Source organism: Aythya fuligula, chromosome 5, assembly GCF_009819795.1.
Source record: "Aythya fuligula isolate bAytFul2 chromosome 5, bAytFul2.pri, whole genome shotgun sequence".
In the NCBI taxonomy this organism is placed as follows: Eukaryota; Metazoa; Chordata; class Aves; order Anseriformes; family Anatidae; genus Aythya; species Aythya fuligula.
In genome coordinates, this window is record NC_045563.1 from 16,715,717 (window position 1) to 16,741,816 (window position 26,100).

General features: G+C 37.9%; 2 protein-coding genes across 3 annotated transcripts in view; both read left to right on the plus strand.

The window, feature by feature from the left end:
- The first annotated feature begins 279 nt into the window (after positions 1 to 279).
- ATXN3 (ataxin 3) lies at positions 280 to 15,697 on the plus strand. 2 transcript variants are annotated; one of them, XM_032188314.1, is made up of 11 exons: positions 280 to 484; positions 3,985 to 4,149; positions 4,684 to 4,728; positions 6,048 to 6,133; positions 6,576 to 6,642; positions 8,979 to 9,066; positions 9,314 to 9,446; positions 10,796 to 10,971; positions 11,410 to 11,533; positions 12,286 to 12,374; positions 12,972 to 15,697. In XM_032188314.1, exons 1-11 carry the CDS (start codon positions 461 to 463, stop codon positions 13,064 to 13,066), a joined length of 1,092 nt encoding a protein of 363 aa, XP_032044205.1. In that variant the 5' UTR covers positions 280 to 460; the 3' UTR covers positions 13,067 to 15,697. The 2 variants fall into 2 exon arrangements, with proteins under 2 accessions (XP_032044205.1, XP_032044206.1); XM_032188315.1 differs by lacking the exon at positions 280 to 484 and adding an exon at positions 868 to 951.
- Positions 15,698 to 19,003: 3,306 nt separating this feature from the next.
- The window catches only part of TRIP11 (thyroid hormone receptor interactor 11), a 31,582-nt gene continuing 24,485 nt past the window's right edge, over positions 19,004 to 26,100 (plus strand). Inside the window, exons 1-5 of the mRNA XM_032187627.1 lie at positions 19,004 to 19,200; positions 21,509 to 21,585; positions 23,265 to 23,375; positions 24,707 to 24,979; positions 25,822 to 25,890. Coding sequence (XP_032043518.1) covers positions 19,062 to 19,200; positions 21,509 to 21,585; positions 23,265 to 23,375; positions 24,707 to 24,979; positions 25,822 to 25,890 — 669 coding nt within the window. The 5' untranslated portion in view covers positions 19,004 to 19,061. The remainder of the gene's footprint in view (positions 19,201 to 21,508; positions 21,586 to 23,264; positions 23,376 to 24,706; positions 24,980 to 25,821; positions 25,891 to 26,100) is intronic.

Genomic DNA, 26,100 nt, shown 5'->3' on the forward strand with positions numbered 1-26,100 from the left:
TTGTTATTACTCTGTGCGGTGTGGAAGTTTATAGCTGATTTATGAGGTATATTTCAAGGGGATACTTAACAAAGGCCCAAAAGGCGGTTGGTAGGGATTTTTCTTTGTTGTTTTACAGCTGTTTTTGTTGTGTTTTGGAGGTGTTGTTTTTTTTTTTTGAACATGCAGGACTTTCCTTCCCCGTGGCCGCCCAGGCAGGCTGGGCGGAGCGCCGAGGGAGCTGCCCTCGCTGCGCTGTTTCTAACCCGCGCCCCGCGCAGCACTCAGGCCTGACTGAGTAGGAAGAGCCGAGGGCGTCCCTCGGCCGGGAGCCCGGCGTTAATTAGCCAGGCGTTAATTAACCAGGCGTTAATCAGCGCACGCCCCCCTCCCGGCCGGCAGGGGGCCCGCGCGGCGCCCGGCGAGGCGAGCTTTGGTTGGCTGCGGGGGGCACGGGAGGCGGCGGCCGTTGGCAGTAAACATGGAGGCGATCTTCCACGAGCGGGTGAGCGGGCGCCTGGGGGGGCTCCGACGGCGGGGGGCAGCCGGCCGGGCCGGGGGTGCCCTCCCTGAGGAGCCGGGGTGGGGCGGCGGCCGGGCCTCGCCTCACCGCGCTGCCTCCGGGTCCCCCCCATAGTCCTGGGGCGGGCTGAGGGTGTCCCCCCGGCAGGGCAGCGCGGAGCTGCGGCTTCTCCTCCTCCTCCTCCTCCTCCTCCTCCTCCTCCTCTTCCTCCTCCGCGGTGCCCCGTGGGGAAGGGAGCCGCCGCCAGGGCCGGCCCTCAGCGGCTCCTCGCCCCCCTGCACATCTCGGGGGCTTCAGGAGCAGGCCTGGGGTGCGCTCAGGTGCACGCCGCTGTGCCTTGAAGAGAGGCTCCAGTGTAGACGAGCAGGACGGTTTGGGGTTGCTTGGTTGCTTCTCGGCTGAACCTGCCTCGGTTTGGGTTGTGTAATGAGCGAGGAAATGGAGCGCTGGTAAGGAAATCCTACTGCTGGGCTCCTGGGTGCCAGGCAGCTTCCTGTTTTGGCGGACGCGCTTCTGGAAGCTACCGTGAAAGAGCAGTGTTCCTAAATGCCAGCTGTCTGTGCCTCAGTGTGAAACTTAGCTGTTTTTCATGTAATTTATTCACGCTTCCATTGTCTTAAGGGAAGCACTAATCTCTGTATACTGTTCTCACGGATACTTGTTGGCTTACTTAATGAATAAAGTAAGCCAGCTTCACAACTTCTAAAATTTCTTTCCTGAAATCAGCAGAACCTGAAGAGTGTTCTTCCAGGCTGGGTTTGGGTAGCCAGGCACTGTCATGTTAAACAGCTGCTGTTCAGGGGCTCAGTGTTGGATTTCAGCTGTTACACGCTGTGCTACAGTGACCTTGAGTCCCAGTCGAGGTTTGACAACGAGTTGAAAAACAAGCGCACCTTCCTTTTGTCTTGCCTCGCCTGCTGCATGAGGAAATGGGAACTGAAACTTCAAGTTCTTGCAAGTAAAATTTCTTTGTAGTTTTGGAATTAAAACCTGCTGAAATCAAAGTGATGGAGCATGCTAGGTTCCAAGTTATAAACTAGTTGTCATTTATAGCTGCTGCTGGGTTTGGTTGTGGGTTTTCTGGGTGTTTTTGTCTCACGTGAATGTGGAATGTAAGTGGTTATTAGTAAGTTGGTTATGCAGTTCCTAAAGTGCCCGTGTGCCTGTTTTAAATTAGACTACCAAATACGTATATTTGTTGTTGTTATAGGGAAGCCTTACCAGAACCTTTGCCTTGTTTCTTAGGGGGTATTTTTTTTTCCCATCAAGCACACAATTTCATGTCCTGTCAAAACACTTAAAATGCTGAATGTATACACATACACACACCACTTGAATTTGCACACTAAAAATATTTCAATTTAAAAAAAAGGATGAGCAAATATGGTGTTTATAAAGGAAATTGATACACCTTCAACTAAACAAAAACCTAAGCAATGTGGCACTTGTAACAGGGAAGTTGCATTTGCAAAAATGTGGGATTAGTCTGGATTTAAGGAGTCCTCAGTGTAAAAGTTGGCCCTTTCTTTGATAGCATTCAAATAGTTGAAAAGGCTGAAAGCAGGACAGCAGTTTGTATCAGGGTAGGTTTCAACAGGAGGATTTCAGTTTGTGGAAGGATACAGAATTCTCTGCACAAAAATAATGAAAGTAACATCTCTTAGAAACTCTACGATTAGTTTTCTCTTCTGCACTTATAGTTCATCCAGGTTGTATATACAGAAATTGTTTAGTTTCAAGGTAGAACTTCTTCTGTACAAGTACAGCAAGGCCCTTTCAGTGACGCTGTGTTTTAAGCCTGCAATAAAACTCCATTTCAAAGGTATCCTATTACTGATTTCTTTCTACTGATTTCGTACAGCTCTGGTGAAGAAGCCTGTGATTCTTGAGCAGGTTCCCCAGCTTTAGTTGTATCACATGGCCAGCAGCAGGGATGTGGTCCAAATAGGACCGGAACTTCTGTGTCTTGAGTTACTTCTTATGGGGAGAAGATGAGCTGGAGGAGAGCTGCAGAGGATGACGCTTCTAAATTGCATTGTACCCTGGCCGTAGAGTTGCTCCAGCTTTAACTCACTGATCGATTGAGTGATGGTTTTGTAATCAGGAATAAAGGGAACTTCTGAGGTTCCTGCTGTAAGGGAGACCATGAGAGATTCATGCGTGTGACTTGTATGTTGCTTTCGTGGCTGTTTAAAGAGTATTCCTCCAAGGCAGGCTCTTGTCTTCTTAGTTTCTGGGTTTGGCAGGGCGGGGGGCTGGTTTTCATTCTGTGAATTGTTTTTGTTGTTGTGTTTTTTTTTTTTTTTTAATGCATGTTCTTAATATAAATAAAACTGAGCATTGATTAAAAAAAAGAGTAAAGATGCGTTTTAAAACTGATGTTAATCTTGTCTTGCTCTCACAGTTTATTTCTTAGAGAAAGATTGCTTTTGATGGGAAACCATAATTTCTCTCTTAACAAGACAGTATTTTATCTGCACATATGAAATGGTAGAGCCTAACATGCAGTCATTCAGATTTGGTTTTAATCTGTGCAACAAAATGATGACTGTTGATAACTTATTTATTTTTAACTTGGGTTGACAGTCTAAAAATTCTGTATTTTTGCAATCTCCAGTATGCTGGATGTGTAACAAAGTATCTAAAGTGTTTTGTGTTTAAATAGTTTATCCAAAAAATATTTCCAGTGTTGAATGTGCTAAATTCATTTTTTTTTCTTGCTGTCTCATCATTGTCAGCAAGATTTTACAGCCAGTAGGTATGTACTAGTTTCTCTTACCTAGTTTCTCTTCGTAAATTTCATGTGGAAAATGAGATTTCCTACCCTTCCAGCACCTTATCACTTTCAGAGCAATGAAGGAGTTAGTTGCAACCTGAGCTGAATGAGTAACCTGAAAGGAAGGAAACAAATTCTGTAGATGTATACTTTTTAATCTCTTTGAAGTCTTAATGGTCTGAGTTTCTTTAACCACATGTGGAGAGCAGATTGCTGATAGCTGCACCTGGTGCACAGGAAAGTTTAACAAAGAGCAAGAGTTTCTGTTGCTGAGAATATTTGTTACTGGGAATTAGAGAGGAGGAACAAAAAAGCTTCCTCTTTTCATATGGTGATGGTTTAGAAGAGGGCAGAATCCATTATCCTGCTGGTTGAAAAGTACTTGTGTGATTTGGTCAGGCCATAGGCAATTTTATAAAAGTGTTTTAAAAGTGTTTTCCAAAACACTTTTCCTAGAAGAAAATAAATTTGAAGTAAATACAGTAGTGGGTTTACCCTGTTGTATATGTGTGGGGTGGGGATTGGGGTTGTATTCTACAGGTTGCACTATAATACATCTTAAGAAAACGTGATGGGGGGGGGGGGGGGGGGGTGGAGGAAAATTTTGCCAGAATTAAATTGAATGTTTGTTTGTTTGTTTTTTTCAGAGCAAAACATTAACATGTTTTTGTCATTGCTTTGGTGTTTCTTTCTTTTCCAATGTTAGCAAGAAGGCTCATTGTGTGCTCAGCACTGCCTGAATAATTTGCTACAAGGAGAGTATTTTAGCCCTGTTGAGTTATCTTCCATTGCGCAGCAGTTGGATGAGGAAGAGAGAATGAGAATGGCAGAGGGAGGAGTGTCTAGTGAAGAATATCGAACATTTTTACAGGTAAAATTTTTGTAAGTTGAGGTTTGACATTTGCCTGACATCTAATATTGTGTAGCACAGGCTTGCTCTTTTTTGTGGTTATAGAAGGTTCGTTTCTTTTGCTAATGTTTCTTAAGTTTATAGATATTTCCATTCAAGTATTTCAGATTTGTCATTTTTAAATGTTACTAGTATAGCTTCACAGTAATCCTTTTAAAAAAAGGGGGGGGGAGGGGGAGCTATATTATCATCATCTTACAGGTAGGAAGGTCAGGCATGGCAAGGACAAGAATTTTGCCTTATGGTTTTGTAAACTAGTGGCAGGGAGGGGAATGATTTTCCATGCCTGTCTGTCCTTTAAGCACTAAGCATTTCTAATTTAAATGTTTGAGGTTTTAATTAATAATTATGTTTGGGTATTGTAATCAGTCTTACTGAGTAGGAAATAATTAGTTTACGTATTTGCAGTTATTTATTCTTGAAGTTGAATTCTTTCTGACCTTTTATTCTTACACCACATTTCTCTTTTCTCCCTCCCAATCTCACGCTGAGCAGCAGCCTTCTGTAAATATGGATGACAGTGGATTCTTCTCAATTCAAGTAAGTGTTGTTCTATATTGCATGATTTTTTTCTTCATATGCAATATATGTGATTTTGCACATGACAGTGGTTACAGGGTTATCGCAGTGATCTGCAGATTGGAAGAAGCTAAAGTACCTCCATTTCTATTTTTAGAGCGCTCTACAGCCAAAGTAGAAATGAAGTTTTATGTTTTGTTTTAAGGAGTGTAATGGACAAGTAAGTAATAGGAAATACTTAAGCCAGAACACCAAAAAAGGTGTTGAACACTAAACTGGGGCTTGTTTCTGGAATTAAGCTGTTAGCTAAGCTTTGCACCTTTGGCTGTCTCAATAGCTTTGAGAGGTGCTTGTCAGTGTTCCAGAATCCCCTGAGAGCAGAGCCTTTGTCTTATTGTCTGATGTAGGGCAGGACTGTATTTCTACTCTGTGAAAAATGATGAACAGTTTAGCATTTCTTGTATTCTTGATTGTGTTACTGCAGTACTGATGCTGGAAAAAACACTCCCATATATTCTACCTTTTTTTATCCTCTCATTGCTTTGCTCACTTGCTATGTAACTGGCTGACTGAAAGGAAGGTTAATTGTTGATTTAAAATTTCTTACAGCATTACCACAAGTAGCCTTAAAGAGCTCTTGTAAAAGAGTTCAGTTAATTTTTATTTTCAAATCTGCTGATTACCTTTCAAAATGACTTTGAAATAATCTAAAATATTAAGGAAATACCAATTTTGATGTCTTAAGATATGGGAAAAGCTTATAAGCTATACCAATGCCCAGGATTTTGTTATATTTCTGTTCATTTCCCATATAGTAAAAAGAAAGTTTAAAGTCTTCAGATTGATCAGAAAGCTTTGATAGACAGCTCTTTAAAATGAATTGGGATAGTCAACCTAAAAACACTAGCAGTAACCCTGTGGTAATGAGCCTGAGTTGGTGCTGTGACCTTCCAGTGACGCAAATTTCAAATTATTACTGTGGAGAAAGATGACGTTGCACTGAGCAGAGAGGGAGGGCAGAGCAGTCCATTGAGAGCAAAGAGATGATGATATTAGTGTTTGTGGGAGTTGAAATTACAGCTTTGACTGGGGGAGTAAGTTTATTAACATGTCTTAGTTAAATCATAGCTTTGTTACTCCTTCTATGGTAGGCGTGTTATATTAGCATGTAAATTCATGACAGTTGCATTTTGAATAATGTGATTCCTGGTTTTCCCAGCAATGTTTTGAAATCAAAACTTTGAGGAAAAATACAAGTGTTGATAGTGGCTAAAATGTTTGCAGTTGCTCAAATTAGATTTGATTGGTTTAACTCATTAAGAAGTGTTGTTTTTTGACAGGTCATAAGCAATGCCTTGAAAGTTTGGGGTTTAGAACTAATCCTCTTCAACAGCCCAGAGTATCAGAGGCTTGGGATCGATCCTATGTAAGACTCTTTTATTATTGTTTTTAGCACCCTGCTTTCATTTTATGGAAAAATACTGACAATCAGTGATTTAGTTCTGTGTCTTTAAAGTCACTGTTTCAAGCTCTGTTGCATCCTGATGTTTATTTTTTTTTATACTCTGCCTTTTATATTTTTTTTTCTTTCGGTGGTGTGTATTAGCACCTCACCTGTGTGCCTTTATGACATCTTAGTATCTGTGGCATCACGGGTATGAGATTTCAGTAATATGGATGCGATAAAAAGGACAACTTTCTAAGTATTGTAAGTTACAAAAGCAGTATGAGTATTCTGTAACGTCAGCAGTTGTATTACTGAAATTTTATTATGCAAGTTAAAATTAGTGGTAGCAAAAAACTTAAACATTAATATGCACTCCAGTATTATTTAATTTTATCTATACCTTTTGTTTTTCTTTTTACAGAAATGAAAAATCATTTATTTGTAATTATAAGGAACACTGGTTTACAGTTCGAAAGTTAGGAAAACAGGTGACACTGTCTTTTTTTTATTTAAAAATTGACTTCAGAGTGGGGGTGGAAAAAACGGTTGCAAATAGACCATGTGTTGGCCTTTTGCAGGTTTTTGCTGCAGTTTGCTTTAATAGTAGTAATAAAAAAATGACTTTAGTAATTGTTTGTTATATCACAAATATGCCAGGCAGCTTTTCATGAATGTTAGCCTAGGGAAAGATCCTAGGATCTATTCCCCATTGAACCTGTCCTATAGGAAGTTGCTGCTGAGGCAGAGTCTATGTGACCTCTCAAGTTCTTTTCTTGCTTTTCTGCATGAAGAATAGCAGAAAAATGTTTGTATGGAAGAGGGGGAAGTCTTTCCTAAAGATTAGGATTCCTATAAAATGCAAGTTTATTTAATGGACTGCATTATTGACATTGTAAAAATGAGTTGCCAGTAGCCTGTGTGTTTAAATGGACAATAGATGGAAGTAAAAGTTCAAAGTTCTGCTGTATTCATGAATATTTATAATCCTTAGTATTTAAGGGTATCCAAAGGATAAGGTTGGGGAAAATAGAATCATAGCTTTTCACTGTTTTTGAAAACTATCTGAAGCAGTAGTATGATAAGCAGGAAATAACTATTAAAGACAAGGGGTGGCCAAACTCCTGCATGGTACATACGTCATAACTCAAGTCATGTGCAGGTCTCTTGTAACACCAGTACAGTCGTTCTTCCAGTAGCCAGTTAAGCTTTTGGATAAGCTTCTGCACAACATAAATTAGTAGGTTTGGTATGGTAGGTTTTGTTGTTTTTGTCATAAGCTGTTTGTGAAGTAAGCTCTTAAATTCTAACATAGTGGGTGGGAGTCACTTTGCCAATTCAGTTTTCTAAGTGCTGGCTACATATGTTGTCATCCAGTTTAAAAGAAATGCAATTATTCCTGTGAGTAAGCAAACTACTGTTCTGGTTTAGTTGTAAAGTATAGCTGATATTGTTTAAAGGCATTTCTTGTGTATTTGAAATTGAAAAGGCTGAGTGGTCCCTCAAAGCTATGGTGCTCCCTGGTATAAATACAACCACATCAGCTGGAACATTTTTGATACCATTCTAGCTTAAAAGTTCTTGAGTTGGAGGAGGGGTGTATTTTGCTTGTACGTGCGGCTTGTAGCTACACAAAGCAATGAGCTACACTAGGTTCTGTTATCTAGAGTGATGAGAAAGGAGAGACAGAAAAGATAGACTTAGGGCTTTGACCTACTTCTTTTCTGTTGTAGTAAAACCAAAATTAGTTCACTAGACCATTCTCCTCCATACTCTGTTAAGAGTTTGTCAGTAATCTGTCTGTCATATATGTTTACATAACCTTTCAATCCTTTCCCCACTCCTACACTGGTGATGTGGTTTTTTTTTTTCACCTTTCTCCAGTGGGAAGGGGGCTTTTTGACTGAGAAGTCAAGTGATTCGATGACAGAAGGGTAGATACTCACCTGGAACAGAGGTGACTTACAGTATGGGCCTGACTGCAAATGTATGAGCGCATATATAGAAGTTTAGGTAGACAAATGCCTTTTTTTTGAGAATGGAGATAGAATTCTTCTGCTGTCTGAAATGGTGCTCTCTGGTTCAAGTTGAATAATATTGAATGGGTGTGGTATAAAAAAGTTCTTCAAATTGATAGTAATATATATGGGATTTTAAAGATAGAATATTTTACCATACCTATTGAATATATTTGTCCCTAGTGGAAGTGTTATTACCAACTAATTGTCTGCAGGGAACTGGAAATACCTGTGTATATTTTTGGTGTCCACTACTGTAATATTGTTATATTATTCATGTATTATGTTTGAGTTCACTTAATTTTTAAATTTAAAAATTATCCAAGTGTAAACCATAGTTTTCAAAGACATCATGTTTAGTTAATGTAACGGAAAGAGTTCAGTTTGCTTCCTGTACCTACTAATGCATTAAGTTAGAGTATTAATTTATGAAAAATGTCTTCCTTCATCAATCTCTTAACAGTTTTAAAACTAGGATTATGGAGTATTTAAGATTTGTCTGATTTATGATTCCTCTACTGTTATATTTAGATTTTTGTTTTGATGTGTTCCCTGGTACTAGTGTTGAGTAATGGGAGAGAACATGCAATAATTTCCATGCTACAGATCTCCTGTTAGCTGAAGAGTATTTGAAGGGAGACTTCTAGCAGTATAGGTATTGTGCTTCAAAAGATTTTTTAATTTGATTTATTTTACTAGACTGAGTTGGATATTCCATCATAGAAAATGACCACATTGTACAGAAATGGATTACAGAGTAATCTTTATACTAATTTGTTCTCTCAAACCTTTTTTTTTCTTAATTACAGTGGTTTAACTTGAACTCTCTCTTGATGGGTCCAGAACTAATATCAGATACATATCTTGCACTTTTCTTGGCTCAATTACAACAAGAAGGTAATAGTAACTTGCAGATGTTACATTTCACTAATTAAAAGTAGGTAATAATCGTTATTTATTAGAAATTAATGAGTTCAGTTAATTACTCTTAGTTTTGTTACTGAAATAGTGCAATAACCCAAGTCCTTATAATGAAAGGTAGAGCCTTACATTTTAATAAATTGCACATTGTATTCCGTATAAATGTGCATTTTAGAGTACTTGTACACCTTAATGCTGTAGACTTACAATTTATTTTTTTCAGGTTATTCCATATTTGTAGTAAAAGGTGACCTGCCAGACTGTGAGGCTGATCAGCTCTTGCAGATGATTCGGGTACAGCAGGTGCAGAGACCAAAACTAATTGGGGAAGAGACAGCACAGTCAAGAGAACAGAGGTAAGGTAAACAGATTTCATTTTAATAATGTGCAGTGTGATTTGTTTCTATGATAAATGTCTACATGGAGACAACCCTCTTAAGATGTAATTAGAAGTACCTTTAGTTCAATGTTTTCTGCTATTGCACACTATGAAACCAAATTAGTGGAGTAACTAATAGTGCATTTTTAAGTGTGCAATAAATACCATAATTTGTTTTCTTTTTTTTTTTTCCTTTGTTACACAGTCTAGAAGTCTTCTAGAAGATAGCAGTGATTGTCATGAACTCTCCCATGTAAAAAGAGGCTAAAACCAAAATGCTTCTGCAGGTGATATGAATAGATAAGAGCAGATTACCCTTAGAAGTTGTATGTGACTGGTCCTTGGATGTCCAAAGCCAGGTTGGATGGAGCTTTGAGCAGCCTGACCTAGTGGAAGATGTCCCTGCCCATGGCAGGGGGTTGGAACTAGATGATCTTTAAGGTCCCTTCCAGTTCATACGTTTCTGTGATGATTATGATTTTTCCCACTATAGTAGAATAGGTTAGCCAACCTTACCAAACTATCGTTAATGGTAATTGATCTGCAATTAAGATTGTATTCTATCATTAGTAGAAAAGGACAATATTCCCATAAATACATTCCACATCATATAAATAATAATACAACATTCCCGTCAGGAATAATTTGTAAAATTTGTAAATGTTGTGGTGTGCTACTCTGTTGTGATAAATACTGCTAATGTAAAACCTCAGGAGCACGTTATGTACTACTTAAAATAATTTTATCCCATTTTCATTGTGAATAAATTGCATACTGATTTCCAAAAAAAAACGATAAGGCTGTCTTCAAAGGAATGAGTTCATTATTATTTCTTCCACTTCATAGGGGTAATTTATAGTGTTGTGAATTGATGGAATAAAAACAGTAAACTACTTGGCAGTTATGTGAAAAGTATGTATAGCCTACAGAGGATCTTTGACTGTAGTGTAGTCATTAAAGATTCCTTAGGAAGAGGCCACGTGCACTATTATCTGCTGGTGTAGCTATCTTACTAGCAGTGGGTTCAAATAAAAATATTACTGGCTTTTATAGCACTACTACTTCTGAACTTTTTCCTATTAAGCAGATTCTCATCAACATATGCACATAGGTTCAGGGTTTCAGTATTTTCATTTTACAGCTGAAGGCTATGATTGCAATTTTTCCTGTTTTGTATAGAACTGAGAAAATATTTGTATAATATATTAGCACAATAGATTTTTTTGCCAAAGTTTAAAAATAAGTAGCTAAATCAGCACAAAATATTTACTTTAAATATCAAAGTATGATTACTATCTGAATGCCTTAAATGTATTGACTTGACAGGCTACCCAGAAGTGATGTGGACCAAGCAATAGAAGTTAACCATCCTTTTGATGGAACAAGCATGTTAGACGAAGATGAGGAGAATTTTCAAAGAGCCCTGGCTCTAAGTAGGCAGGAAATTGATATGGAAGATGAAGAAGCTGATCTTCGTAGAGCCATTCAACTCAGCATGCAAGGTGCAGTGCTCATTTAAATTTGGCTTAGCGTTCATGTTGCTTATGCTCTAGCAGCTACTGGAATCACTTTCAGCCACTCTTTCAATATGCTTCAGGCTCTCTGAATAGACTGGCTTTGAGGCCTGGAAGGATAATCCAGGCTTTCTTGTAGCATCTTGCTTCCTGCTTTTTGAAAAGTTGCAACTTTCATGTTAGCATTGATCATTAGGAGGCAAGAACAAATTGGCAAAGGGTGGTAGGATTAAAGGAAGACAGTCCTAAGGAGAGAGTATGGCAGTGAAGTTAGCTTAGGTGCTTATTTCACTAACAAGTCACTTTGAGGAGGGTGGGGCATGTGGTTTTTCTTTTTTTGGGGGGAGGGGGCTTTTTTTTTAAGGTATGCTTTTTGCAAACTTCATTTTGCTGTAACTGATAGGATATGTCTTGTTCTGATTTTAGGTTGTCGTCGAAGTGAGTGCTTGAACTCGTTATCAACAAATGTTCCTCAGTTACCACACACCAGTCAGACAGACTCCCTTTCTTCAGAAGAACTGCGAAGGAGAAGACAAGCATATTTTGAAAAGTAAAGTAGCTGATAGAAAACTAAAACTGCATTTGGGAAGTAAATGTCTTATTGTTCAGTGCTTTTGGGCTGTGGGTGGGTTTCTGACTGAGGTCCAGCTTAACTTTTGTCTCTTAACAGGCTTTCATAGCATACCAGAATTTTGCTCTTCCAAGACAGTTCCTATAAAGAAATTAAACCTGTAAATAGAGCAACTATTAGGAGTGCAATATCAATCTTGAGAAGGGAAGCAAATAAATGCATTACAGTATTTCCACATGAAATCCTGTAGATAACTTTTGTAGTCATTTTCTTGAAGAAAAATATTCTTGCTCTAAGACTACTTCTGGTAGTGATGTCTCTAATGAGTGTCACATAGAAGTCATCTAGATGGTGCTTCGCTTTTGTGTTCTTAATATATTATTGTGGTATTGTTATAGCTTTTCCTTGTCTCTATTTCCTGGTGATGAAGGAAATTAAGACCAGGGAGAAATGCTATGGATAAGAGAAGTTAGATTTTGCATGAGAGGATAAAGCACAAATTCTGGTAAAAGTGCAGTTTAGAATATAATGTTGCGAGAACAGAAGCCTGAAGGCTAGCAGGGGGAAACAATTTAAGAGATTTTAAGTATGGGTGTGTTATCCAACCAAACAGCAGCTTATACTACTTACGCTTCTCATTCTTGGCCTTCCTTACAATGAGATGTAGGATTCAGGATTCATACTGTCAAGTCTGATATTAACTTTTTCTTATAAATTTATAATTATTTCAGGCAGCAACAACAGCTGCCGCAGCAAGATCAGACCTTGAACATAGAAGATAAGCCAGCTATAAGCTCAAGCAATCTGGAAGCCGACCCTGGTATTGTTTTTTAAATGTATTTTCAACTCTGAAATTTTTATAAGTTATTTTTCACCTCTGTGTTATGCACTGCTTCCTAATTTTCCTTGCCTGCCTCTGCCTGCTTTCTCACCCCAGCAGCTGTTCAGACTACGCATCGCAGCTGTTACTCTTTTTTGGTGGTAAAGGAAAGGATCACTTTCTTTGAAAAGCCTACTCTGCTGTGAATGTCAATATCCTGTTTCAGAGTGAATTATCAGACAATGAGTTCTGGCTTTGCTTGTTGTTGCTTAGTTTGGCTGGGGCATAACTCAAGAAACTGTAATCTGTGGTGGGATCTGTATGTAAGCTTTGTCGCTATTAAGTACTGGTGATCCAAAATTTGTGTGCATGATTCGATTCTAACTACTGTGCATGGAAACCTAAGTGTAAAATGTTCGATTATAGTTTTAATTAAATAGTTTTTAGAAAGAAAATTAAAAAAAAAAAAAACACCACAATTTCTAGAGGGTGAGCGGAAACAGTAGGTATGAACAGAAGGAACAAAAAATCATCTAACTGCAGTTGAGAACTGTCTGTGTGCATTTCTTACAATTCATATGCATTTGTTTTCTTTAGGAGGTGATATGAGTGAAGAAGACATGCTTCAAGCAGCCATGAACATGTCTCTGGAATCTGTTAGAAACCACTTGAATACTGAAGAGAAAAAATGACATCACAATTTTCCCGTCGTCTATTGTCAAAACACTAAGTCTCCATTATAATCTTACTGTGTGGATGTTGCACGAGCAGGGTTCATTTCAGAGTTTTGGAAGCAGGAATGAAAGGAGGCTGGAGCTCAGAATTTAGAGGGAATCCGCAAATATCAAAAAGTTTGCACTAATTTAGGAAACCGTAGCACTCCTGCTACAGAATATCTGTTGACAAGAGTAGCTTGTTAAAATTACTTAAACTACTCGTGTGGCTGACAGTAGATATGTAGCAGTTGGAACTTGCATTTAAAAAGCAAATTTAAATTGTTTTGAAGAGTTATCTAGAGAACAGAAAAGGGGACAAAAAAATGTCAGCTGATGTCCTTCAGTACCAATACTAAAATAGATAATAAACTGTGTTCATAAATTAGTAATTATAAGAAAACAATTGAGATGGGGAAAAAAATGTTTATCTTAGATAACTTGTCATTCAGAATGAGTCATAAACTTGTCAACTTTTTGGTCCTGCTGTCCACTTTTGAAATGACCCATTCTGCAGGAGAAACCTGAATCCATAAATCCATGCTTGGCAATTCAACAGAAAATCTCCAGTGTATTGTAGATTATAATGTTACTTCTGAATGTTCAGTGACTTGTGAGCTTCTAACACTTTGTGGTTTTCCTTTCACTTCCAACTGTAGGTTTCAGATCCATGTTTAAAGTAGGCTTTTTGCTTTGCCATTTTGTCTTTTTGGCAGATACATTGCCATTACTTTTTTTAAGTAGCTTAGTTAGTTTTTCTTCTGCTCCTTCTGTTTATGCCACTTTTTGCTGTAAAAATATCATAATGGGTTAAACAGGTTTTCTCTTTTACCTCTCCTGGAGTTTTTCCTCTCTGAGCTCAACCCTTTCTTCTGGCCTTTCAGTATAAAAGAGCTGTTAACTGAGTCTAGGAGAAGGGAGATGGGGAACATTTGGGTGCCATAAAACTAGTGCCACACATCCAACGTGCGTTCCTGCAGTCTGAAGTGACCTCTGTGCAAGTAGCTCTTTTAAGAATGAATATTTATGTCTGTGTGGGTGTTCTTTCCAAAATATTTCTCGAGTGTCTGTCAGAATGTTGCAGCTTTTTCAGGAATGGCCTTTATTCATGCACCTTAAAATTTTTTATCATGCTGTTTCTGATGCTGAGAAACTGGGGAGCAAAGGATGGGGGATAGTTTATTCTACTGGTTGTAACACATCTGCTTTGATACCCAGGGTGAGTGTGTAATAGGGTGACCAAACTTGACTTTCAACTTAGTGCAACAATTCAGATAAGTTTCGTTTTCCTAAATGGTGCTTGAAATACAAATTCTGTTTACGTATAAATTATATGGAAGTGTTGTAGGTACAGTATGTAATCTGTATACCACTTAATGCATTAACAGTTAGCACAGGCATTTTAAGAATAATCTTTCGAAGATAAACCCCAAATTCTTTATCAAAATACTCTGATGTTATATCATTACACAATAGTAACAAAGTTAGTATGAACTGAATGGTAGTTAGATGGAAATTTACATTCAGCATCAAGTAGTACTGTACATGAAAGGGCTCTTACCTCTCGGTAAAGTTTTGTTTACAGCAATGGTTTCTTGATAGGTTAGAATATTAAACATGAATGGGCAGAATTCTGTTTTCTGTATGCTAAATTTCCAACCATAATGTCACCATAACCACTGGTATGTGTAAGATGTGGCTTTTGACATGAGACAGCAGTACTTTTTTAAAGTTGGTTTAAAGTTTTGCTTTTTAAGGAATCTTGTCATGCACGTAATCAATCTTTGTAATGTATTAAAGTAATACAGCCAAGTAATGGCTTTAAAATGTTACATGTATGCAAATGCCATTTTGAAATGCTATATTTTTCAGAATGTAGATTTGATTGAAATTTGTATGAAACTGAAAACAGAAAAGGAGTCTGTAAAGCACTGAATTATTTCTTTGCTTGTTTGCAAATTATCCACAGCTTTACCTTTCCTTCCTTTGTTGTGCCATAAACTGATTCTGAAATAAGACTCTCCATTTAATAAGTAGGTGTATGCTGGCAAAGCTTAAGACGTACTTGATACCAGTTCTTGGAACTTGAGCCTTTTATCCTCTGTTGTAAGAATATCATAAATATTTCTGTAGCTATATGGTATAGCAGTCATATTAAAAAAAAAAAAAATAATAATGGTACTCTAGGCCCCTTGAATTGTATTAACTGTAACCTGTGACAACTACATGTTTTTGTAATCACTAAAGCATGGAGGTTTGGATTTGAACTTTCATGTTACTTTGTAAGTTCCTTCACCTAAGTGTTCTAATATATGAGGAATATAAAGTAACAGTGCCTGAAAAGCACAAATCTGTGAGTCAGATTACAGGGCTAGCCATATTCCTTTCTGTGGAGAAACAGCATCACTGTACAAACAGTGGTCTGATGTTCAGAGGAATGTCAAGTTTGGTAAAGTTGGCACAGCTGCCTAGTCATGCAGTTAAGAGGTAATAATTTAAGCTGTGTGTTAATTGCACCAAAGGAGAAGACTAATGCTAATTCTTGACAGAGCATGTTTTATGACCCAGATCTAAAGTTCAAGTTGTGTGGACCTGCCAAGAAGCTGTCAATAAAAAAAAAAAAAAGAAAAAAATCTGATCTCACTTTCATGGTGTTCATTCTTTTAATGATAAATATGTCTCAATATGTCCAAACTATGTTCATAAATACAATATTTACTAATTTAGAACCTATTCCTATTGAAGCTGAAAGATTGTTTCTCCCCATGTTGTAGCTTTAGGCCAAAGTCTTACTGTAAAAAAAAAAAACAAAAAAAACAAAAAAAATTTTGTAATTGTGATATGATATTCAAGGGAAATTCATACTTCATCAAACAGATGTTTACTGTTTTCCTCACAGTCCATCCAACATAATTTGTGGTTTTCTGCCTGTAGAAGTCAAAGGTGTAAGGGGGAATGAGTGGTACTTGCCAGATACCTTCCACAATTAGTTCCATAATTCTGTAAACTGCTTTTGTAGTTTTGCAATGAAGGCAACACGAAAAAGCATTTTAATACAGTCATGCCTGAATACAGTTCTTTTTAGGCATGGTATTATATATATGTGAACTATATAAATTGTCACTTTTTTCTGGGCTTGGAACTAATCTGATATACTGCTGGCTTACTCTCCTCCTACGTTTGGGCTCTGTGCCATTTGAACATCTCCAAGAAAACAAAAGTAGCAAGTTTAAATGTAATGTTCAGCTAGCATGTGCTTCTGATATTTTTTCATACTTCATTACTGTGTAGGCTTCACACTGCAAGGCATGTATAGATTTCTCAACTGGAGTACTACCAACACAAAGTTACGTCTCTGTGTTTTAATATCGGACTACTTCATTTATTATGGATTTATAAAATGGTGGGTGGTGGACTGTGCTTAAAATAACTTCTGCATAAACAAGCAGTATTATTTCCCTATCTCAGACAAGTATTGTTATTTACAAGCTGCTTTTTTTTTTTTTATTACAAAGCTGATAGGGCTCTTTTTTTAATTAAAAAAAAAAAAAAAGAAGTGTTGCACTTATTTGGAGAAGTCTTGAGATTTTTCAAGTATTTAGGAACTATTTCAAAGGAACTATTTCAAACATGCTGCTGAAAATGTACAAACAGGGGTCTTAGTGAGAAATATTATGGGGAAAGGAATTAGCACCAGAACTCGTATTTGTAAATATTATTGTTGCACAATTATTATCACCACGTGCTTTAAAGTTGGCTTTAAAAGATTCCAAAAAAAGAAGCCAAGAAAAGTACAAACTTTTTTTAGGGGCCTAGGCATAAAATGGTTGTTTATGTTACAAGCCAGTACTGTGCTATATTAAATAAGCTTAACTTCTAGGAAATCTTCATAGTTACTCATAAAACATTATTAAAAAAAAAAAAAAAACTCCAAGAGATAATCTATTCTCACCACATGCACATGATCAGTTCTTTGAGTTAAAACCATATTGATGGTCTTCATATTAATATATTTAAACTGTATAAACAGTCCAAATATTTAATTCTTTATATTCAAATGAGTAGTTCTCTTGTATCCAACTTCTTATCTTGAAAGCAAAGTGTTTCACAATAAACTTCATTTTTTAACCTGCATACACACTTTTTGCCTTACTTGCATTTGGGGAATTGAGGAAATGCTTCAGTATTTAATATACTTCTCCTTGTCCAGTTCTAGTTATTCAGGATATGTTAAAGTCCACCTGTCTTTTCACCTGCTTTCACAAAATCAAAATGCTTTTACATTATTTACTTTAAGAAAAATAAATAAGTGTTGCACTTTGTTTTTTTTTTCCTCCTAGCACAGCCACTGCAAGTTCAGAAGGGGGGAACTTATAAAACGATTTTACATTACAAGAGGTGTAATTCTTTAAATGGTACTGGGCAAGAAAGGAGGGAAGTTTTGATAGTCTTTATGCAAATGTTGATAAAATTCTATCTTTTGCTAGATGAAACCTCGTTATGTACAGAACAGTATGGAATTAGGATTTCCTAAGGGAATAATTTTGTTCCTCTCACGCCTGACAGTTGTATGTTAGAATTCATTTTCAGTAGTAGATTTTTCATCTTGAGACTCTCAGTATCATGCTTTTGGCATTAGATTTCTGTATATTTTTTCTTTTTTTTTTTCTTTTTTTTTTTTTTGTATATAAAGCATATGATACTAAGAACATTTTAAAACAGAAAGCTTAAATGCTTTGTCATTGTTTTGAATGGAAAATGGTAGTGCAGTTAAATAGTTTGAAAATTCTGTTTAAATAGATACAAAAGTAAGGTTGTATTTGACTTTTTAAAAATAAATACAGCGTAATGTTTCTCTCTTGACCTCACTATTTGCATATATGGGGTGCAGAAGCATTAAACATTAAAATCTCAAATTTGGTATCAGTGGGCTTTGGATCAGTATATATGTTTGTATGTTAGCAGTTGGCTAGTTTTCTCCTGCTAATAACTCATCACTGATTCTTTTTCATTTGTTATTTCAAGATTAATGCACATAACACCTCCGAGTCATAATTTTAAGAAGTGGGGGAAAAAACTAACAAACAAATTACTCCGTGCTATTTTGTTGACTTCTTTCCCTCTTTAGCTTTATAAAATGAAGGGTGACAGGAGGTGTTTATATCATCTATAAATATTTTTAAGTTTGGATTACATCCTTCATCTTATTTAAAACGTGTTAAAAGTTTTCTCTGAAAAGGAATTAACCACAGACGATTGGAAAAGAAGGGTTGTTTATGTCATACAGACTTTTTATTTTACGATGAACTATGTTAAAGGATGTTCTAGGCACTGCAAAGTGCAGGAGATGCTGGCTTGGGTGTTGGGCTCTCTCCTTTTGGCATTTCTCTTAATAGGGGAGAATTAATTCTCTATTAAAAGCAATTTTTTAAATTAGCAAAACCAATTTAGTTATGTGTTTATGTTTTATACTGTAACACAGTACTAATACCTTCCCGAATTTTGTATAGAAGGTACACTAATTAGGTACTCTAATTCCGCATATTTTTTATTGTAGATAGAAATAGATCTCAAGTGGATGACTACTAGATGATTGTGAGTATGGATAAATACAAAGGTGGTAAACATCGAACTAAAAAAGCTGCACTTTATACACCCGTCAGGGTTGGGGTTACAGCAGCCCGCCCTGCAGGCCCCGTCCCTCACAGGGCCCCGCCGGGCCGCCCGGGGGCGCTGTGCCCGCCTGCGGCCGCCCCGCTGGTGCCGGGGGCGGAGCCGTGATGGCGGCCGTCGAGGTGGCAGCGCCGGCGGCGGCCGGGAGGAGCCGCTGAGGCGAGGGGGGGGTGGGCGGCAGCGCTGCGCTGAGGGAGCCTCGGCCCCCGGGGGCAGCGGGCGGCCATCTCCCTTGCCGGCCGGCCAGGCGGCTGCGGGGCCGCGGCGCTGCTGAGGGAGGAGGCCGGGAGCGGGCCCGGCCATGGCGTCGTGGCTGGGCGGGCTGGGCTCGGGGCTGGGCCAGTCGCTGGGGCAGGTGGGCGGCAGCCTGTCCTCGCTCACCGGGCAGCTCTCCAGCTTCACCAAGGACATCCTGCTGGAGGGCGCCGAGGAAGTGGGCGGTAAGAGGGGGCGGGCGGGGACGGGGACGGGGGGGCGCAGCCATCCTCCCCTCGGGGAGCCCCCCGGGCGGCCGGCGCGGTGCCTGGGCTCGCTTTGTTTGCGTTTTTGTTTTTAGAGGTTTGTTTTCTGAAGCCTCTGAGCGGCGTGGAGCGCCCAGCACCGATGACAGCACAGGGCGGTCATCGCCGTGTTTGTCTGCTTTATCGGAGCCGCCGTTTTTACGAGCTGCTGTAGCGTGGCTCCGTGACGCTGCCGAGCTGCGCTGCCACTGCCCTTATCTCGGGTCTGACGTGTCCCACGGGCGAAGGTCCAGGGCTTCCGAGGTGTTGTTACTCCTGTCTCGGCAGGGCAGGCAGGTTTTGTACAGCCAAGCAGGGGATCGTGGGCCTTGTACGGAGATTAGAGGCTAGCATGGCTGGTATTAAACAAACAATAAGTCAAAACAAAACAGCTGAGACATCAGAGGACAATGTTCAGTAAAGTCATAATAAACTTATTCTAGACTAAATAATTTTCTTTCTGTTTTTAGTAGTGCTTTTCTAATAGGAGTATTTGAGTAAAACTTATGATTTTTATAGTAAAGCAATCATATAAAATGCTGATAAGTATCAGTAGGTTAAAATCACAACTATTTGCCATCCCAAAACTACAATTTATTGGAAAAAGCAATTGTTCGGAACTAAGTGTTAAGGATACCAACCACGGAGAGCTTGTGAATGCTCCCCTTAGAACGTGGATTTAAACAACTGTGCCTTGTCTGCAGCTCCACTGCTGTGAAACGTTGTGCAAGTATTGTGTAAATCTTGATAGCAGTGTGACACTAGTGGTCTGATACAAATGGGTGTTTTTATCTATGTGTAAAATGCTTAGAAGAGAGAGATTTATTCTAATCGAGAAATTACCTTTTTCTTGCTTTTCTGAAGGATATGCTTTGAATTATTTTAAATTCCCAAATCCGTATTGGTTTAGTTTGGAATCTTAACTTTACACTGATAAACCATGTAGTCATCTAGTGTCTTTGTTTTCAGGTTTTAAAATCTGAATTTTGATTCTGATACACAGATCTGTGCCTCAGTTGATGCAGGACAGAGTTGGCATTCAGTAGCTGCTTTCAGATGTGCTGGGAGACACTGCTAGGTGCTGCTGTGAACAGCTTCCATTTCTTAACAATTTTAGGGTAGAGTATGTTGTTATGGGGCAGCAGGCTTACTGACCTGGGGAGGTAAAAATCCAGTGGCATCTAAGTGTTCCACTCTCTGAAGACTTTCATACGCCATGTGGCCTAAAGAACGCTTCTCAAGTAGTTCTTTTCCTTCCTTTTTATCCTAATTTTTAATGTTATCTCTTACATTTGCTACTTTGCCAGCCAAACTAATGAAGGTGTTTGTGGATTGCAGACACTCCCATCTTCAATTAAACAGTTTTTATGGGTGTAACACAGCCTCTGCGGCACTTAAGCAGCATCAGTGTTAAGCATCACATAGGAAATTATAAAATACAGTATTTAGTTGCACAATTCTATTTATTTCAAGTTTTTGCAAAAAATGTCAAGGTTTCATTATGGCCAATAAATTATGTTTCATTAATAAAAGGAAATGTTCTATTTTTACTACTCCTATGTCCTACTTAATTGGTAAACAGATTATTTGAAGAAAGTTGATCTTTAGAGGACAAGGATCCAGGGGGAGAATAACGTGTTGGGTTTTTTGTTTGTTTTGTGTGTGTGTTGGATAAATTGGTATGGTCAGATTGTTTTGCCTTTGTAAATGAAAGTGAGTTTTATAGGTTTTTCCCCTTCCATATGGAAGGGCAGGAAGGATTGGTGTTTTGTTGTGTGCTTTTTGTTGTTGTTGTTATGTTTTGTTTCTTTGTTTTCCTGACTAAATTTAGTTAATCACTGTTGTGTGTACCTTATGGAGCTAATTGTTTTTTTGAACCTTCACATGAAATTATTGAGAAATAATCACGCACAACAGTCATGTCAGGAGCAAAGTCCTGAATGAAAAACTGATTCCGTGACACACAACAGTTAAGTAAAAACTTTTTCAATTCACTTATTTTAAAGCTTATTTCCATACTTTTGCCATTAGTTTTGTGATCCAACTTAAAGACTAAATAAGTTTCAAAAAGATTCTGGTCTGAAAAATAATGTGGTCAGATAAAAGCAGCTATTGGTATTTACATAGGAATGAATGTTAAAGCAGTCTAAAGAAAAAAATACTTATTAATAGCTGTGCTCTTAAGTAATGTCTGCTCAACACATTAAGAGTTGGTTAATGAAAATGAAAATTTTCCCTTTTCTTTCAGATGCAGCAACAGAGCTACATGTGTCCAATTCCAGACTCAGAGAAATAGAAAGTATTAATGCAGCACTGAAGTCCGAAGTAAGAAATCTTGAAACATTACTGTAATTAAAAACAATAATTATGATTTTTTTTTTCTGGTAAAGATGAAATGTTGCATCAAAGTTGCTCAGCTTTGGGAAGAACTAGAAACAAGGGTAACAGTGGCATTAGAATGCATCTCTTTTATTTGCTAACTGCCATCACAGTCAGGGGGACAAATATATTTATAGGAATACGCATGTGGTGTGAGCTTTCATCTTGTGCTCACTGGTGCATTCTGCAACTGTTGCTACTCATCATGGGGCCTTGTACTGTAGCAGTAGACTCTGGCTGTGAAAAGCTTGCAAATGCAAAATTCTTGTAAGTTTTGGTAAATTTTAGTTGGTAAAGGGTTAATTGGTTTATTGTATTTCATATTGTGGTGGTTTTACCCTGCCGGGCAGCTAACTCCACCAACAACCCTCTCACTTCCACTCCTCAAAAGAAGAGGGGGAGAAGAAAGTATGATGGAAAGAAAAAGGCTCACAGGTTGAGATAAGGATAATTTGATTAAAGAGAAAAGAAAGGGGGGTAAAACAAGCAAAGGCTGTATGGAAGCAAAGAGTGGGGAGAAAAGTGGGGAGATTATCCTCTACTTCCCATCAATGAGCAATGTTCAGCCATGTCCCGGGAAGCAGGGCCTCAATACGTGTAGCAGTTGTTCGGGAGGACAGATGTCTTCATAACGAGACTGCCCCCTCTTCTCCTTCCCCTTTCCCATCTTTTATTGCTGAGTGTGACACCATATGTCATGGTATATCCCTTTGGTCAGTTTAGGTCAGCTGCCCTGGCGATGTCCCCTCTCTACCTCTTGCCCACCCCCAGCCTGCTGGTTCTGGGGGTTTGGAGAAAGTCTTGTTCCTGTGCCAGCCCTGCTCAGCAAGAGGCAAAGTGTTGGTGCTATATCAGGGCTGTTGTAGCTGCAGGTGCAGAGCACAGCACTCTATGGGCCACCACAGGGGAAGGACACGTATATATATTCCCGCAGATCTCCATGATGCCTGGTCACGCTTGGCAGCGTGTCTTTTGTTGCAGGCACTAAAGATGGGTGAATGTGTTTCCCCCACCCTGATGCAGTTTTCTTTCTGTTGTCAGTGTAGTCATTTTGATATAGCTGCAGATGCTTGTGCTCTTCCAAGGCTGCTTGCAAATCCCATGTGCCCTTCAAAGGACTGTTGGCCTTGTGACTCTTTGTAAACCAACCACCTCAGTGTATGTCATCTGCTCTCAAGAGCGTTGAAAAGCTAGATAGTATTTTGGGGAAGTAACAGTTTCCTGCTTCTGTTTTTAGACTCTTGTTATTTGCTGTTGACCAATGTCAGAATAATGGTCTGTATGGATCTTAGCTCCCGTTAATGCTCTGTGGCTATTTTTAAGTTTCACATGTAATTCAGCCTTGAATTTTTCTTCTTGGCACTTATGACTACTGTAAATGGCCATGTCATACAAAAATGGAAAGTGGTCCATTTTTGGACCACAAAATCAAGTTCATGGGTGTGAACGTGATTTTAGGACCACACATGGAAGTTAGAGTTAATGTGTGTTTTGAGTCAAATATGTGAAAAATCTATATATTTAAATAATATTTATTTTTTTTTTACTGTTCAGCAGGCTTCTGCTTTTCTAGTTCTGTAAGAACTATTCAGAATTTACTAACATCTATTTCTCATTTTTGCTAGAATGAGAGACTGAAAAAAATCTGCAGTGATTTAGAAGAAAAGCATGAAGCAGCAGAACTTCAAGTAAAGCAGTTAACTATAGAGTACCGAAATCAGCTGCAACAGAAAGAGGTATGATACAGAGTAACATGTGTAAGTATGTCCAATATGCATTATGTTGTTTTTTTCTGTTACAGTGTCTGTGGCCTTTCAGTTGAAGTGTCAGTTGTAAATGTACTGTTATAGATTGGTTCTTTATTAATATAGACACTGAGAGGCCAAGACATGAATTTCATTGAATCATGTAAAGTAAGCAGTGCTGCCAGGAGATAAATGAGGAAAGAGAAAACTGGGAATATCATGTGTGTATCAGAATTTTTGTTTCTGTAATCACTGAGAAATGATACTTTTAACTGCTTTGTATTTCTAGGTCAATTGCCTTTTTTAAGGAAAACATTGGGAGCAAACTCCTTTGAAACAGTTACATTGTCTGTTAATATTGTAATTATTTATCTTAAAGTAACAATTAAAGGAAACAGCTACCTTTCATAATTTGAGAAAGTGCAGCTTTGGTGTAAACACCAGTTTTATCACCTGCTGTGTAACATGAGCTTTTGTAGCCTTTTAAATGAAGACGGTTGCCGCTATGCCTAGAATATTACACAAAATGAGTTTTATTTCTGCTTTATTTGTAAACACATAGGGGAACTAGAGGAAGCAGAATTTTGAGATGTGTAGAATTCTGCTCATAAAATATAACAGAGTAGTTATGGGAGTATTGCATGCAGCTAATTTTAGCTTAGTGTAAGTAAGTTTGCAATATAGTGAAAGGTTGAGCATAAAATAAATCAAATATAATGTAAATAATATTTATAATGCGAAGTTTAATTTCCATATTTGAACAAACTCTTTAAACATATATATATATATTTTTTTTTTGGACAGCCTATTACCTTGAATCTTGATATAGTACATAGGTATCTAGACTGCTGAAAAACCTCTATGGAAGTAGGTGTTGAAATACTTAACTAAAAAGTATTAACACTTTTAATATGTCCCTTGTGTGAGATGCTTTGTAACACATCAGCTAAGACTGCTTTTCTCCATTAGGAGAGTGTTGAAGGGTTTTTCTTCCTTTATTTTTTTAGTGGAAGAGACCAGTAATTTATGCTGGGAGGGTGATGTTTGGTTGGTTAATATTTCATAAGAGTATATTTTATTTCATTATTAGTAGTATTTATAGTATATTAGTATATACTATAGTATATACTATATATATATAGTATATACTATATGTATAGTATATACTATAATATATATACTATAGTATAGTAATATATATATATTATAGTATATACTATATGTATAGTATATACTATAATATATACATTAGTATATATTATTTCATTAGAGTATATTTTGATATTCTTACTGAAACAATGCATTATATTCTATATGTTCAGGTGGAAATCAGCCATCTGAAGGCTAGACAGAATGCACTGCAGGAACAATTGCAGAAAGTACAAACGGCTGCTCAGTCATCGCAGTCAGCTGCTGGTTTGCAACCAGCTACTACGTCAGCTTCCTTTGTTCCAGTGGTTAGGCATTCCTCAGGTTTTGAAGGAGATGACATGGATTTTGGAGATCTAATCTGGTCTCAGCAGGAAATAAACAGATTGTCCAATCAAGTTTCTAGGCTTGAATCTGAGGTGGACCACTGGAAGCAGATTGCACAGGTGAGTCTTCCCTCTGTCTTCCCCTCCAAATTAGTATTTTCATTGCATTTGGTGTTTCTGGTGTCTTTATAACTTCATGCTGTAAAATTTATAGAAGCAACATGATTTGATGGAAGAGCTGAAACCTAATGATCTTAGTCATTTTTTTATTTTTTTTTTGCCATTACATGACTAGGGACACATTCCGTAAATGTTTTCCCAATGCCTTTTTGTGATGCTTTCAAGTGTGATTTGTCAAGTAAGGAAAAGCTTGTCATAAACGTTCACATAAAATATTAATACTACTTCAGGGTTTCATTTTTATGGAGCCTTTCAAAGAAACACTTTTCTTCTAACTATCTGTGATATCGACTGCTTATTGACAACATGATGCTATCAAAAGTACTAGATAGTATCACAATTCTTGATATGTCAGTTATACTTTATGGTCTGTGGATGCAAGAAAGGCTTTCAGGCTGTTGTGTGAGTCATCATTTCTCAACTATAGCCTGATTTCAGAGATAGTACTTGCTCTACATGGAAATACAGGAGTAAAATTAAGCAATCCTGTTGCTTTGTGTAACTAGGTGCAATAGTGTCATGTCCCTACTTCTCCTCCACCAATAATTTTACATTTGCATCTAATAAAAAGAAAAATCAATAGAAAATTATTATTTTAAAAAAATACACTTTTCTAGGTGTGTTTTCAGCATAGATTTGAACTTTATTTCACGTTAGAAGCTTCGTATTTACTTCATGTTACCTTTGTTGTTTTCTACCTTTGATTACCAAAAGAGGATGTGCTTACTTGAAAAATGAGTATTAATCGTGATCACATGGAGGTGTAATTTTTCTTTTCTTAGTCTTCCAAAGTGCAAGGGACGAATGTTGCTGAACAAAGTGAAATATGCAAGCTGCAAAATACCATTAAGGTAAGATGACACCTTTGACAACCTAGTCCTAGCTTATGCTGTATTATTAATGGTTTTGTATTGATGGTTTTGCACATGCACAAGTTAAAAATGTTTATAACACTAGCAGTTACATCTTCTCTGTTTAAAAATGCATGTGGACATGTATTTGTACTACTGGTTGAAATGTTGCTGTGCTAAATTTCAAAACATGGCCAAGTATTCTGAGAA